This window comes from Brassica oleracea, chromosome C4 (genome assembly GCF_000695525.1).
Source record: "Brassica oleracea var. oleracea cultivar TO1000 chromosome C4, BOL, whole genome shotgun sequence".
In the NCBI taxonomy this organism is placed as follows: Eukaryota; Viridiplantae; Streptophyta; class Magnoliopsida; order Brassicales; family Brassicaceae; genus Brassica; species Brassica oleracea.
The window spans coordinates 238,484-253,046 of NC_027751.1; the positions used below are offsets into that span (position 1 = coordinate 238,484).

The 14,563-nt window shown below is 33.4% G+C and overlaps 4 protein-coding genes across 4 annotated transcripts; 1 reads left to right on the forward strand and 3 right to left on the reverse strand.

Moving 5' to 3' along the window:
• Nucleotides 1-4,774: 4,774 nt before the first annotated feature.
• Nucleotides 4,775-5,881, reverse strand: LOC106342223. Its single transcript, XM_013781092.1, has one exon. The coding sequence runs from the start codon at nucleotides 5,721-5,723 to the stop codon at nucleotides 4,953-4,955; it is 771 nt and encodes a 256-aa protein (XP_013636546.1). The 5' UTR covers nucleotides 5,724-5,881; the 3' UTR covers nucleotides 4,775-4,952.
• LOC106342224 (UDP-glucuronic acid decarboxylase 4) lies at nucleotides 5,644-6,883 on the forward strand. Its single transcript, XM_013781093.1, is given in 5 exon segments — nucleotides 5,644-5,727; nucleotides 6,081-6,331; nucleotides 6,333-6,399; nucleotides 6,484-6,647; nucleotides 6,720-6,883. Coding segments are annotated over 5 exon segments (501 nt in total). The 5' UTR covers nucleotides 5,644-5,723; the 3' UTR covers nucleotides 6,735-6,883.
• A 134-nt stretch (nucleotides 6,884-7,017) lies between these two features.
• On the reverse strand, nucleotides 7,018-9,408 carry LOC106342221 (SWI/SNF complex subunit SWI3A). The gene is made up of 7 exons (XM_013781089.1): nucleotides 9,222-9,408; nucleotides 8,597-9,111; nucleotides 8,088-8,528; nucleotides 7,832-7,974; nucleotides 7,710-7,762; nucleotides 7,472-7,617; nucleotides 7,018-7,361 (listed from the first exon to the last, which is right to left on the reverse strand). Exons 1-7 carry the CDS (start codon nucleotides 9,292-9,294, stop codon nucleotides 7,185-7,187), a joined length of 1,548 nt encoding a protein of 515 aa, XP_013636543.1. The 5' UTR covers nucleotides 9,295-9,408; the 3' UTR covers nucleotides 7,018-7,184.
• A 286-nt stretch (nucleotides 9,409-9,694) lies between these two features.
• Nucleotides 9,695-11,313, reverse strand: LOC106342222 (60S ribosomal protein L7a-1). Its single transcript, XM_013781090.1, has 4 exons — nucleotides 11,127-11,313; nucleotides 10,284-10,826; nucleotides 10,106-10,198; nucleotides 9,695-10,006 (listed from the first exon to the last, which is right to left on the reverse strand). Exons 1-4 carry the CDS (start codon nucleotides 11,127-11,129, stop codon nucleotides 9,875-9,877), a joined length of 771 nt encoding a protein of 256 aa, XP_013636544.1. The 5' UTR covers nucleotides 11,130-11,313; the 3' UTR covers nucleotides 9,695-9,874.
• Nucleotides 11,314-14,563: the final 3,250 nt, after the last annotated feature.

The following is a 14,563-nucleotide window of genomic DNA, read 5'->3' on the forward strand; positions in this document are numbered from 1 at the left end:
AAAAGATTGTTATAATTTTTGAATTTTTCTCTAAACCTGAAGTTTAACCCCTACAAAATTGGGTTTTCGATAAAGGCTCTATATAATGAAGTTTATACTCTTTAGTGTTGTTTAAAAATTTCTAACCACATTCTACATTTCTACTAATGTATTCTAAACTCTCTTTCGTGGTACATGAGTATCGTCTCTAATTGTTTTACAGTTAATTTAATACAACTTCATATATTGCCTAAATCAGTGCACTAACCATTATGAAATATATATTCTCTAAAGAAATGGACCCAAAAAAAATTCAAGCATCTTTGGCCATCATCCTATGTCAGTTATGAATGCAACTATGCAATAAAACAAGATTGTCATAATTTTTGAAGTTTTCTCAAAATCTGAAGGTTAACTAACACCCTTAGGAAATTTGATTTTCGGTAAATGCTCTATATAATGAAGTTTTCTCTGTTTAGTGTTGTTTTAAAAAAATTTAACCACATTATAAATTAATGTATTATAAACTCTCTTTCATGTTACTTGAGTATTGTATTTAATTTTTTAACTGTTAATTTAATAAAACTTCATATATTCGCTAAATCAGTGGACTAACATGAAATCTCTATTTTCTAGAGAAACAGACACAATAAAGATTTCAAACCTCTTTGACCATCATCCTATGTCACTTTAGGATGCAACTATTCCATAAAGCAAGATTTTCGTATTTCTGTTTTTTTCTCAAAATTTGAAGGTTAACCCCTACGAAATTGAGTTTTTCCGGTAAAGACTCTATATATTGAAGTTTACACTCTTTAGTGTTGCTTAAATGTTTCTAACCACATTCTAAATTTGTACTATTGTATGGTAAACTCTCTTTCATGGTAAATAGACATAGCTCTAATTTCTTAAAAATTAATTTAATAAAAATTTATATACTGCTTAAATCAGGGGACTAACCACTATAAAATATATATTCTCTAGAGAAATGGACACAACAAAGATTTCAAAACTCTTTAACCATCATCCTATTTCATTTCAAGATGCACTTATGCAATAAAATAAGATTGTCATACTGTTTTGATTTTTTCTCAAAATCTAAAGGTTTAACCCCTACGAAATTGAGTTTTCGGCAATTTCCTTATATAATGAAGGTTACAATTTTTAGTGTTGTTTAAAATTTTTTAACCACATTATACATTTATATTAATATATTCTAAACTCTCTTTCAAGGTACATGAATATTGTCTTTTATTTTTTAACAATTAATTTAATAAAACTTCATATATTGCCCTAATGAAATGACTAACCACTATGACATCTCTATTCTCTAGAAAAACAGACACAAACAATTTTCTAAACCTCTTTGACCATCATCTTATGTCACTTCAGGATGCAACTATTCCATAAAGCAAGATTGTCATATTTTTGAATTTTTATTAAAATCTGAAGGTTAACCTCTACGAAATTTAGTTTTTCGGTAAGTGCTCTATATATTGAAAATTACAGTCTTCAGTGTAGTATATAAATTTATAACCACATTATACATTTCTATTAATGTATGCTAAACTCTTTTTCATGGTACAAAAATATCGCTCAAAATTTTAACAATTAATTTAATAAAACTCAATATACTTCGTAAATCAGTGGAATAACCACTATAAAATATATATTCTCTAGAGAAATGGACACAACAAAGATTTTAAAACTCTTTAACCATCATCCTATTTCAGTTCAGGATGCACTTATGCAATAAAATAAGATTGTCATTTTTTTTTTATTTTTTCTCAAAATCTGAAGGTTTAACCCCTACAAAATTGAGTTTTCGGTAATTTCCTTATATAATGAAGGTTGCAATTTTTAGTGTTGTTTAAAAATTTCTAACCACATTATACATTTATATTAATGTATTATAAACTCTCTTTAAAGGTACATGAATATTTTCTTTAATTTTTTAACAATTAATTTAATAAAACTTCATATTTAGCCCAAATGAATGACTAACACTATGACATATCTATTCTCTAGAAAAACGGACACGAAAATTTTTCTAAACCTCTTTGACCATCATCCTATGTCACTTCAGGATGCAACTATTCCATAAAGCAAGATTGTCATATTTTTGAATTTTTATTAAAATCTGAAGGTTAACCTCTACGAAATTTAGTTTTTCGGTAAGTGCTCTATATATTGAAAATTACAGTCTTCAGTGTAGTATATAAATTTATAACCACATTATACATTTCTATTAATGTATGCTAAACTCTTTTTCATGGTACAAAAATATCGCTCAAAATTTTAACAATTAATTTAATAAAACTCAATATACTTCGTAACTCAGTGGTATAATAACCACTATAAAATATATATTCTCTAGAGAAACAAACACAAAAAAGAAGAAGAAGATTTCAAACCTTTTTGGCCATCATCCTATGTCAGTACAGAATCCATTTATGCAATAAAAAAAGATTGTTATAATTTTTGAATATTTCTCTAAATCTGAAAGTTAACCCCAACGAAAGTTTTCAGTAAATTCTCTATATAATGAAGTTTACACTCTTTAGTGTTGTTTAAAAATTTATAACCATATTTTGTATTAATGTATTCTAAACTCTATTTCATGGTACATGAGTATCGTCTCTAATGTTTTTACAGTTAATTTAATACAACTTCATATATTGCCTAAATCATTGCACTAACCACTATGACATATATTCTCTAAAGAAATGGACCCAAAAAAAATTTCAAACATCTTTGACCATCATTCTATGTCAGTTCAGGATGCAACTATGCAGTAAAACAAGATATCATAATTTTTGAATTTTTCTCAAAATCTGAAGGTTAACACCCATACGAAATTTGATTTTCGGTAAATCTATATATAATGAAGGTTACAATTTTAGTGTTGTTTAAAATTTTTTAACCACATTATACATTTACATTAATGTATTCTAAACTCTCTTTCAAGGTAGATGAATATTGTCTTTAATTGTTTAACAATTAATTTAATAAAACTTCATATATTGCCCAAATGAAATGACTAACCACTACTACATCTCTATTCTCTAAAAAAAACGGACATAAAATTTTTTTCTAAACCTTTTTGACTATCATCCTATGTCACTTCAAGATGCAACTATTCCATAAAGTAATATTGTCATATTTTTGAATTTTTATTAAAATCTGAAGGTTAACCCCTACGAAATTTAGTTTTTCGGTAAGTGCTCTATATATTAATTTGCAGTCATCAATGTAGTATATAAATTAATAACCACATTATACATTTGTATTAATGTATGTTAAACTCTCTTTCATGATACATAAATATTGCTCAAAATTATAACAATTAATTTAATAAAACTCAATATACTTCGTAAATCAGTAGAATAACCACTATAAAATATATATTCTCTAGAGAAACAGACACAAAAATAAAGATTTCAAACATTTTTGACCATCATCCTAAGTCAGTACAGATTGCATTTATGCAATAAAAAAATATTGTTATAATGTTTGAGTTTTTCTCTAAATCTGAAGGTTAACCCCTACGAAAGTTTTCGGTAAATGTTCTATATAATGATGTTTACACTCTTTAGTGTTATTTAAAAATTTCTAACCACATTCTACATTTGTATTAATGTATTCTAAACTCTATTTCATGGTACATGAGTATCGTCTCTAATGTTTTTACAGTTAATTTAATACAACTTCATATATTGCCTAAATCAGTGCACTAACCACTATGAAATATATATTCTCTAAAGAAATGGACCCAAAAAAAATTTCAAACATCTTTGACCATAATCCTATGTCAGTTCAGGATGCAACTATGCAATAAAACAAGATTGTTATAATTTTTGAAGTTTTCTCAAAATCTGAAGGTTAACACCCATAGGAAATTTGATTTTCGGTAAATGCTCTATATAATGAAGTTTTCTCTGTTTAGTGTTGTTTTAAAAATTTCTAACCACATTATAAATTTGTATTAATGTACTATAAATTCTCTTTCATGTTACTTGAGTATTGTCTTTAATTTTTTAACTGTTAATTTAATAAAACTTCATATATTCGCTAAATCAGTGGAGTAACATGAAATCTCTATTTTCTAGAGAAACATACACAATAAAGATTCCAAACCTCTTTGACATTCATTCTATGTGACTTTAGGATGAAACTATTCCATAAAGCAAGATTTTCATATTTCTGGTTTTTTCTCAAAATCTGAAGGTTAACCCCCTACGAATTTGAGTTTTTTCCGGTAAATACTTTATATATTGAAGTTTACACCCTTTAGTGTTAGATATTGGCTATGGAGATTCCGCGCGGTCAGATATTCATACAGACACAAAGGGGTTCGACAGGACTAGAAAATATAGTTCGTCAGTATTATTTTCTCATTTATAGAAGTTATGAAAAAAAACAAAATTCTTATTTTGGCTTTTTTCAGAATATATTTTCCCATAAAGGAACACAACATGGTATAACATGATTGGTATACAACATGAAAACATGAAGACAAAGACAAAACGCTAATTCTCGATCGATTAATTGGCAATAGAATGTCGACAAAACTCAGAGAGATGCTTCATCTTATCACAAGATTCGTAAGATCAAACTAATTTCAAAGGAATTTGGATATATAGTTCAAAAGTAAATAGTCTCTAGGGAGGGATTTCTCCAAAGAAAACACGCAAAACAATTTTCGATATCTTGAGGTGGAATCTGATAAGGGACACTATGTGGACCACTTACACTATGGAGATAGAAGGGGATGTCAGACACATCCACAATTCCCATTTCATCATAATCATAGATGATAACGTTGTTACGGTACATGCTGCCAGGAAAGAAAGAAGCAGGGACACAGAAAGGTTCAGACATGGAGAGGAACATGGCGAGATCTCCCATGTCTTGAGTGTAGACAGCGTTTCCTTCATCGTCTAGCTTGAACACCATTAAAAATTCTGTTTTCATTATGTCAACACCTTCCTCGTTCTTGGCTGTCTTCTTGTACTGCTTAACCAAGAAAGTCTCACCGGTGGGTCTTGACTCAACCAAGTGCTCGATCGTGAAGCACGAATCCATAAGCTCACGTGTGGCCATGACCCGATGAGGTGGCCTCCAGATCCGAGAATGCGAAACATGTTGTCTTTCTCGGAATACATGACACGGGAGGAGGAGAAGAAGCAAGGATTTTCGATCTTAATGTTGGTCCACTCCGGTTTACTCTGACCAGCTGGTTTGCAAAAGCTGAGCTGAGGTCCTAAGAACTTGACAGCCACGACACAGTCCTCATCATCCTCTGGATGAGATGATGACATTGACACGTTGGTGATGATATTGGTTTGGCAATGAGGAAGAGTCACAAGAGGAGGCAGAGGGATACGTTTCGGATTTGCACCGGATGCCACAGGGTTTAGATCGTCTACGAGACGCAGGATTCCATCTTCCTTCAGAGTAGCTATCCACCCATGAGATGCCCCTATCGTTAGGGTTTTTTCATCATCATAACCGTTAAACACCAACTCCATAGGTATAAACTTGTCCACTAGACTCCAGGAAGGTAGATTAGCATAGGCAACTGAGAGTGTTCCTAGACCGTTTTCACTAGGAATAGCGCCCATGATGGAACAAGGAGGGGTTTGCCGCAAGGAATTAGTTGAGAAGGCGTTAGAGAGAAGAAGAAGAAGAAGAGAAACGGAGGAGGATCTTCTCACTCCAAGACGGCTGAGAAACAAAGACATATGAGTGAGTGCTGTTAAACCAAAAAAAAAAGCCAAGAGAGAGAGAACTAATGATCTCCCATTAATACAGAGAAATAGCCTTGCCCACCAAGTTTTTTTTTTTTAAGTCTGATATTATTCACTATTTATTTTTATTGATACAGAAAAAGAGCCTTGCGCACGATAAGCATGATATATTCTAGTTTCGCTAAAACCGTAAATTACTCATTTTGAATCCTAGACAGAGTCGGCCCTGGTTTAAATGATATATATAAAGTTTAGGGGCATCAAACAAGTAAATATTATTTGGTTTAGTGGTTCTGTACTTGACAGGTTTAACTATCGTGGATGTTGTTATTTCCTTGTTTCCTTATATAGTGATAGTGGTGGATAACTTCTTCACGGGGAGTAAAGAGAACGTGATGCACCATTTCGGTAACCCTAACTTCGAGCTCATCAGGCACGACGTCGTCGAGCCCATCCTTCTCGAGGTTGACCAGATCTACCATCTCGCCTGCCCCGCTTCTCCGGTTCACTACAAGTTCAATCCGGTGAAGACGATAAAGACGAACGTGGTGGGGACGTTGAAGAGAGTGGGAGCGAGGTTCCTGCTGACGAGTACGAGTGAGGTAGGTATACGGTGATCCCCTGCAGCACCCTCAGGTTGAGACTTACTGGGGCAACGTTAATCCCATTGGTATATTACTACTACACACTTCCCTTCTTTCTACTTCTTATTGATTCATGCATTGAGGCTTTATGAATTGCACAAATGGAACAGGTGTTCGGAGTTGTTACGACGAAGGGAAGCGTACGGCGGAGACGTTGGCTATGGACTACCACAGAGGCGCCAATGTTGAGGTTAGGATAGCTCGGATCTTCAATACTTACTGGCCTAGGATGTGTATTGATGACGGTCGTGTCGTTAGCAACTTCGTTGCCCAGGTAACAACAGGCTTTTTCTTTTTTAGATATGATATGTACTTAAGTGAAGGATTACGTAATTGAATGTTGCAGGCATTAAGAAATTAAAGAGCCATTGACTGTTTATGGAGATGGCAAGCAGACAAGGAGTTTCCAGTTTGTCTCTGATCTGGTAAACTCTCCCTCTTTTTCACCTTTTACCAACTGGAGTATACAGTCAATTACCTTTTTTTGTCTCTCCATTACTTTGGCTTGGTGTTGATTGAGTGTTTCTGGTCCATGTAGTAGAGATCGTCGGACCTCACACCCATTTTTAAACCTTCAATTTTTTCTTTACCCTAGTTTCTTTGGTTTCCTCCACACTATCGAGATTAGTTATGAGCAAACAACCTCAAAAAAGTCATTCCCATAACTCATACATGTAATAACAAGGAGACACCATCAAAAAAAAAAAAAGGCCAAAAGTGAAAACAAACAAGTCCATCTTTAATCTCTCAACCATCAATCCTCCTACGGACTAACAAATCCTTGATCTACATTAATTAGAAGGATCATTCTTTATTTCATGTACGTATGATCCCAACGTTTGGTAATACCGCCACTAAACGCGCTTTGCAAAACGCTAATCCTCTCTTGGAGAATTGTATCCTTTGCACCCTCCATCACTTTCTCTTCTGCATCCATTATCACTTCCAACTGCTCCAGAAACTTCAACTTGCTCTTCATCTTCTTCAGCTGCATTTCAATTAAAACAGAAGGACTGGGGTCAAGATTAGACACAAGACACGGGGTGGAAAGAGACACACAACATATAATCTTCTGTTCGAACTAAGCAACCTAGCTACCTGTTGGTCAATTACACTCGCAACTAACAATTCCATCTCTCTTTCTTCTTGATCAGCCAGTATTTTTGCGTGAGCAGCCGCAGCTCCAAGAGCTGTTGCCACTGACACTCTCATCCTTAAACCTACGGGTAGGTCCTCAAGCCCCTCTGCATAGTTATTAATAAGTATTATAAAATCTAAAAACGTCTTGAGCTTTTCATTATAAACCGGGTAACACCAATTGGATAATAGAAGTTACCTTTCTCTTCTTCTTGTTCCTCAATATCTGATGTATCTCTGTCTCCAACAGATCTGTGAAATGTCGAAAGTTTTACATTAGACCAGGCAACGACAAGAGAAGCCAGGGTTGGAGAATCAAACCTGTCAGCTGCAGAGTTTTTGTAATCACCGGTTGTCTCGAAAATATCTTTAGGACAAGAGGCTTCATCACAAAGAGCTGCAATTGCAGCTTTTGCAGCAGCGGTTGTGATAGATGGACCAACTTTGCATGCCATTGCTGCGACCTGTTGCACAAATATTCAAAGATGTTTTTATCTCTTTTTTGAAATTGAGTGATTCCACTCAATTTCACTACAATTGAGTAATAGATGAAACACAAGGCAAACTATTTATTAACCTGTTTCATAAGTGAAGTATCACCATCTGACATCATTGCAGCACGTTTCCTTTTTGCTGGAGGCTCGTCTTCTTCGTTTTCTTCCCTCGTCTCTGTTTCCTTGTGTTCTTGTCCGTCAGTTTTCATCTCTTCCACAAGATTGGATGGAGACGAAAGGTGTTCATCCGATCTGAGTCTTCCGGAGGCAGAACCCATCAGAAACTCTCCAAACGGGAGCTCAATGAGCTTGGAGATACAGTCAAGTCTAGACTTGGTAGAAACACTTTGTGCAACGAGTTCCCAATCGTCTCCATGTTTGAGCACAGATTCAAGCAAGAGGAGGGTCTCTTCCTCGGTCCACGCAGCTGTAGCAGAACTCAGACTCAGCTTAAAATCATCTGCGGAATTGTTCCCCCCATAGTCTCCATTCTTGAAACATTTTTCGCATAAGTTGACATTACTCTGCCCAACATCTTGTATGTTAAGAAAGAAAAGACAAAGCCAATCCATAAACAAACAAAAAAACACACCTTGTTGTTATGTTCATAGAAAGCAGCAGAATGAGAAGGACAAGGTTGTCCACAATGCGCACAAAACAATGCAGGCTTCTTGAAAACATTTGAATAAGAGGTCAATGGGGGAAATGTGAGGGCAGGCTCAGCTCTTTCCTCAACAAGGGGAGGTGCTATAACAGGCCTCGTCGAATTAGGGGTAGAAGTAACTCGAATCCCAGCGGGGGTGGTCCCTTGTTCGATCTTAGCTTCACTCTCCTCCACCACCAGATCATCATTTTTCTGGAGGAAATTAATCAAACCCCATTTTTCAAGGAAGAGAAACACTTTCCGTAGCAAATTGACATCGCCGATGAGGTACTTGCGGATGCTGGTGAAGGTGAGCCTGCGAGAGGTGTCTTCTCTGTACTTGTTGATGATGAAATCTCGGTACTCCTTGTAGACCTTTGGGGTTCGAGTGATAGAGCTCTCACTGAAGAACTCGGTAAACTCGCGTCTCTCGATTTCGTGTATATCATCCCATACGAACCAACCTATCACCAACCATTAAACATACAAATCCCTCATTATCAATAGCAAAATAGAAAGATCTATAACGATGTTCTTCGAACGAGAGATATATAAAGAGTTGAAGGAGACATACTGGATTGAGCAGGGATGGTGTAGAGCTCAAGCTCTGCGTCTTTGCTGCTGCTTCGATCTGTCGTCACTTCCATCTCCTCCTTACAACAACACAGATTCCCTCCAAATCTATTCAGCCCCTTTGAATCTCTCTCTCTCTCTCTCTCTCAATATCGCTATGTCTAAACTTCTGACACGATAAATTAAAATCAAAGGGTCAATTTCCTAATTACTTCTAACCTTGCAGGAACTTGGGTAAATTTTAACAAGATTAAATTAAAAGAACCAGGCCCAAGTTGTTAACCTCTTTGTCAAAGCCCAAGAGTCAATACCATTATCTATCGGATTCGAGCCCATTTATTTTCTTTTGTCCAAAGATTCATTTGACTTGGTTAATTTTGGGAGTCTTTTTAATCTTCTATTTGAGTTTTTTTTTTTATTTACCCAAGGGATTTGATGTCAAAATAACCACCAAACAAGTTTAAAATTGGCAGAGAGACCAAAAAGATAATTAAGCTTCAAGAAGATGGAAACGGTCTGAAGAAATTGCAAAACATCCATAAAAGAAAACAAGAGTTCCTAACAGCTAAACAAAAAAACTTCTATCAAGTTTTACGAGGAATCTCAGCAAATGAGATTCACCAGACACGCACAATAAGAAGAATAGATCCCTTCTTAGTTCATCCTCTGGGCAGCCTCCTTTGCAAGAACCCTTTCCTTGGCCTTTGTCTTCGCCTGAGATTTGGATCCCATGATGCCTCCTCCCCATTTCTTCCTGTACTCCTCGTACTTGTCGTTGAAGTTTGCCTGCACACCCAAAAAAACAAAAGTTAAACATCATAATTTAGTAAAAATGTTTTCTGCAATTCACCATTATTCTTTTGTCAACGGAAGAAGCTAATTTACCTTGATGGCCTCAAGGATCTTGCTGAACTCTAGCTTGTCCTCGTTCTTAACAGTGGTCAAACACAAGCAAGCAGCAGTCTTCTGGTGAACGACCTGGATATGAGAAGATAAATCAGGGTTAAGAGTGTAGGATGATTATGAAAGGTAAAACCTATGGAGAGTCATATAATAAATATACCGTTCCAAGACGAGATTTGCCTTTGACAATGCAGTAAGGCACTTCCATCTTTCTGCAAAGAGCAGGCAACCAGACGACCAGCTCGATGGGGTCAACATCGTGAGCAATGACAACAAGCTGCGCCTTGTTCTGCTCGATGAGGTAAGTGACGTGGTTGAGACCATACTTGACGACAATGGGCTTCTTGGATTCAGAAGGCTTTCCCTCAGCCTCGGCTTGAGCCTTTTTCAGAAGACGATCCTTCTTTGCAGCCTTGTCCTCTGGCCTGTACTTCATCAGAACCTTGAAAAGCTGGGTTGCAAGGTTCTTGTCAAGGGTCTTGGTGAACTGGTTCAAAGCCGGAGGAACCTTGAGCCTCTGTTTAAGGATACGCTTCTGCCTTTGGAGACGGATTGACTTTGGCCATTTGATGTAGCGAGTCAAGTCCTTCTTGGGAGGCAAAGCACCACCGATACCAAATTGCTTAGGCCTCCTCTCAAATAGAGGGTTGGTTACTTTCTCCGTCTTTTTCTTGGCAGCTACCTTCACTCCTTTCTTGGGGGCCTAACAACCAAAATCGAGGCGTCGTCAGATCAGATCAAATGAAGTTCGAGATGCATTCATTAGCTCTTTAATCTTACACCAAATCTAACAATCCGCAAAATCTAAGCAGGTCAGTAATGCTAGTCTTCACCGTATGTATGTTCAAGCGAAAGCATCTAGGAGAATGTTAAAATGGCTCATACCATAATACGAATTGAGATCTATTCGGTTGATTTCTACCATGGAATTAAACTACTACAAGATCCCTATCAATCAATAGAACGTATAAACAAACGAAAAAGAGCGAAGAGAGAGATCTACCATCGTCGTCCTCCTGTGCTGCAACTCCAAATGATGTGGTCTCTCAAACGGGCGGCTGAGTCAAAAGGAAGTGTTTCTTAGGGTTTTGCCATTATATATAGCTCAACTGATAGGGTTTCTTTACTTTTGGTTCAAGTTTAAATTACATATATACCCTTATTTCATTTTGTCACTACGACCATATTTATGTCCACGTTGCATGCCAACAATTCAAGTTCTTTAATATTTAAGGATGCAGCTATACATTAAAATGGTATTTAATTTTCGTGTTTTTAATTTTTTTTCAAAATCTATGTGTTAACCCCTACGAAAAATGTTTTTCGGTAAATGCTCTATATACTGAAGCCTATGATCTTTTGTGTTGTTTTAAATTTCTAAACACATTCTATATCCCCTAGACTATATTTGCGATGTGATTTTGCCACATGTCTTTTATACAATCAATTTTACAAAACAAATATGACATAGCTACTAAAATTGATGACATGTCTTATAGCTTAATATGACATGGACAATTGCATTTAATGTTAATTTATATTTTTGGTAAACTTTTTAAAATATGGTAATAACTCATATATTACATTTAATGTCAATTTATATTTTTGGAATTTTTTTTAGAATATGGGAATAACTCATAAATCATCATTAAAATAAATATATTCAAATATGACATTATAAATTTCAAAATATAATTTAACTATATATTTTTATATTAAACAATTTTATTACTAAAATTTTCAAAAATGTATACAACTTTTTTAGAAAATTATACAACTTTTTTAGAAAATTATAAAAATTTAATCGTAAAATCATTATTTTCCTATATATCTACAAATTTTATAAATATTGTTTAATTTTAATTTTAGGTAATTCTGCAACTTTTACAAATTTATTTAATATATTTAATTAAAATAAATAGATAGAAAAATCTATCTAAGATTATAATTTCAAATATATACATGCATATTCTTAAATATAATTTTTATGTATAATTAAATCAAATTTATATCAAAATATTGATACAAAAAAGAAAATTTACAATATTAATCAAATTTTATTTTAAAATATAATTTCTATTTATCTGTTAAAAAATATTTTAAATTTTTTTACTGCACATGGTGCAAGAAGACACCTAGTTTGTATTAATGTATATTAAACTCTCTTTCATGGTACATGAGCATCATTTTATTTTTTTTGTCAATAAACTTTGTAAAACTTCATAATACTCCCTAAATTGGTGGACTAAGAACTATAACAACGCTATTTTTTAGAGAAACAAAGACAACAAAAGTTTCAAACCTCAGTATTTTCACCAACGTAAGGATTTACACATAGATTTTGAAAAAAAATCAAAAATGTGAAAATACTGTTTTAATGCATAGTTGAATCCTTCACCAACATATAATGAAGTTCAAAGAGGTTTGAAACATTTGTTTTCTCCGTTTCTCTAGTAAATAACGATTTTATAGTGGTTAGTCCACCAATTTAGGGATTATTATGAAGTTTTACTAAATTAATTGACAAAAAAATTAAAACGATGCCCATGTACCATGAAAGAGAATTTAATATACATTAGTAACATTAATACAAATTTAGAATGTGTTTTGATATTTTAAAATAACACTAAAGATCATAGGCTTCAGTATATAGAACATTTACCGAAAATTCAATATTTTCATAGGGGTTAATAAACCCGTAGATTTAGAGAAAAAATTCAAAAATGTGAAAATACTGTTTTAATGCATATTTGAATCCTTCACCAACATATGATGAAATTCAAAGAGGTTTGTAACTTTTGTTGTCTCCGTTTCTCTAGCAAATAACGATTTTATAGTGGTTAGTCCACCAATTTAGGGAGTATTATGATGTTTTACTAAATTAATTAAAAAAAATTAAAACGATGCCCATGTACCATGAAAGAGAGTTTAATATACATTAGTACAAATTTAGAATATATTTAGAAATTTTAAATCAACACTAAAGATTATAAGCTTCAGTATATAGAGTATTATGAAGTTTTATTAAATTAATCGACAAAAATTAAATGATGCCTATGTACAATGAAAGAGAGTATAATATACATTAATACAAATTTAGAATGTGTTTAGAAATTTTAAAACAACACTAAAGATCATAGGCTTCAGTATATAGGGCATTTACCAAAAAATCAATATTTTCGTAGGGGTTAGTTAACCCATAGATTTTGAGAAAAATTCAAAAATTCAAAAATAATGTTTTAATCCATAGTTGCATCTTTAACCAACATATTATGAAGTTCAAAGATGTTTGAAACTTTTTTTTTGTCTCCGTTTCTCTACCAAATAACGATTTTATAGTGGATAGTCCACCAATTTAGGGATTGTTATAAAGTTTTACTAAATTAATTGACAAAAAATTAAAACGATGTCCATGTACCATGAATGAGAGTTTACTATACATTAATACAAATATAGAATGTGTTTAGAAATTATAAAACAACACTAAAAATCATAGGATTCAGTATATAGAGCATTAACTGAAAATTCAATATTTTCGTAGGGGTTAACCAATATAGAGAAAAATTCAAAAATATGAAAATACTGTTTTAATGCATAGTTGCATCATTCACCACATATGATGAAGTTTAAAGAGGTTTGGAATTTTTGTTGTTCCGTTTCTCTAGCATATACTGATTTTATAGTGAGTAGTCCACCAATTTAGGGACTGTTATGAAGTTTTAGTAAATTAATTGACAGAAAAATTAAAACGATGTCCATGTACCATGAAAGTGAGTTTAATATACATTAATAAAAATTTAGAATGTGTTTAGAAATTTTAAAACAACACTAAAGATCATAGGCTTCAGTATATAGAGCATTTTCCGAAAATTCAATATTTTCGTAGGGGGTAAACCCTTAGATTCTGAGAAAAGTTCAAAAATATGAAAATCCTGTTTTAATGCATTGTTGCATCCTTCACCAACATATGATGAAGTTCAAAGATGTTTGGAACTTTTGTTGTCTCCATTTCTCTAGCAAATAACAATTTTATAGTGGTCAATCCACCAATTTAGGGATTATTATGAAGTTTTACTAAATTAATTGACAAAAAATAAAAACGATGCCCATGTACCATGAAAGAGAGTTTAATATATATTTATAAAAAATTACAATGTGTTTAGAAATCTTAAAACAACACTAAAGATCATAGGCTTTAGTAAATAGAGCATTTACCGAAAATTCAATATTTTCGTAATATTGAGAAAAATTCAAAAGTATGAAAATACTGTTTTAATGCATAGTTGCATCCTTCACCAACATATGTTGAAGTTCAAAGAGGTTTGGAACTTTTGTTGTCCCTGTTTCTCTAGCAAATAACAATTTTATAGTGGTTAGTCAACCAATTTAGGGAGTATTATGAAGTTTTACTAAATTAATTGACAAAAAATTAAAACGATG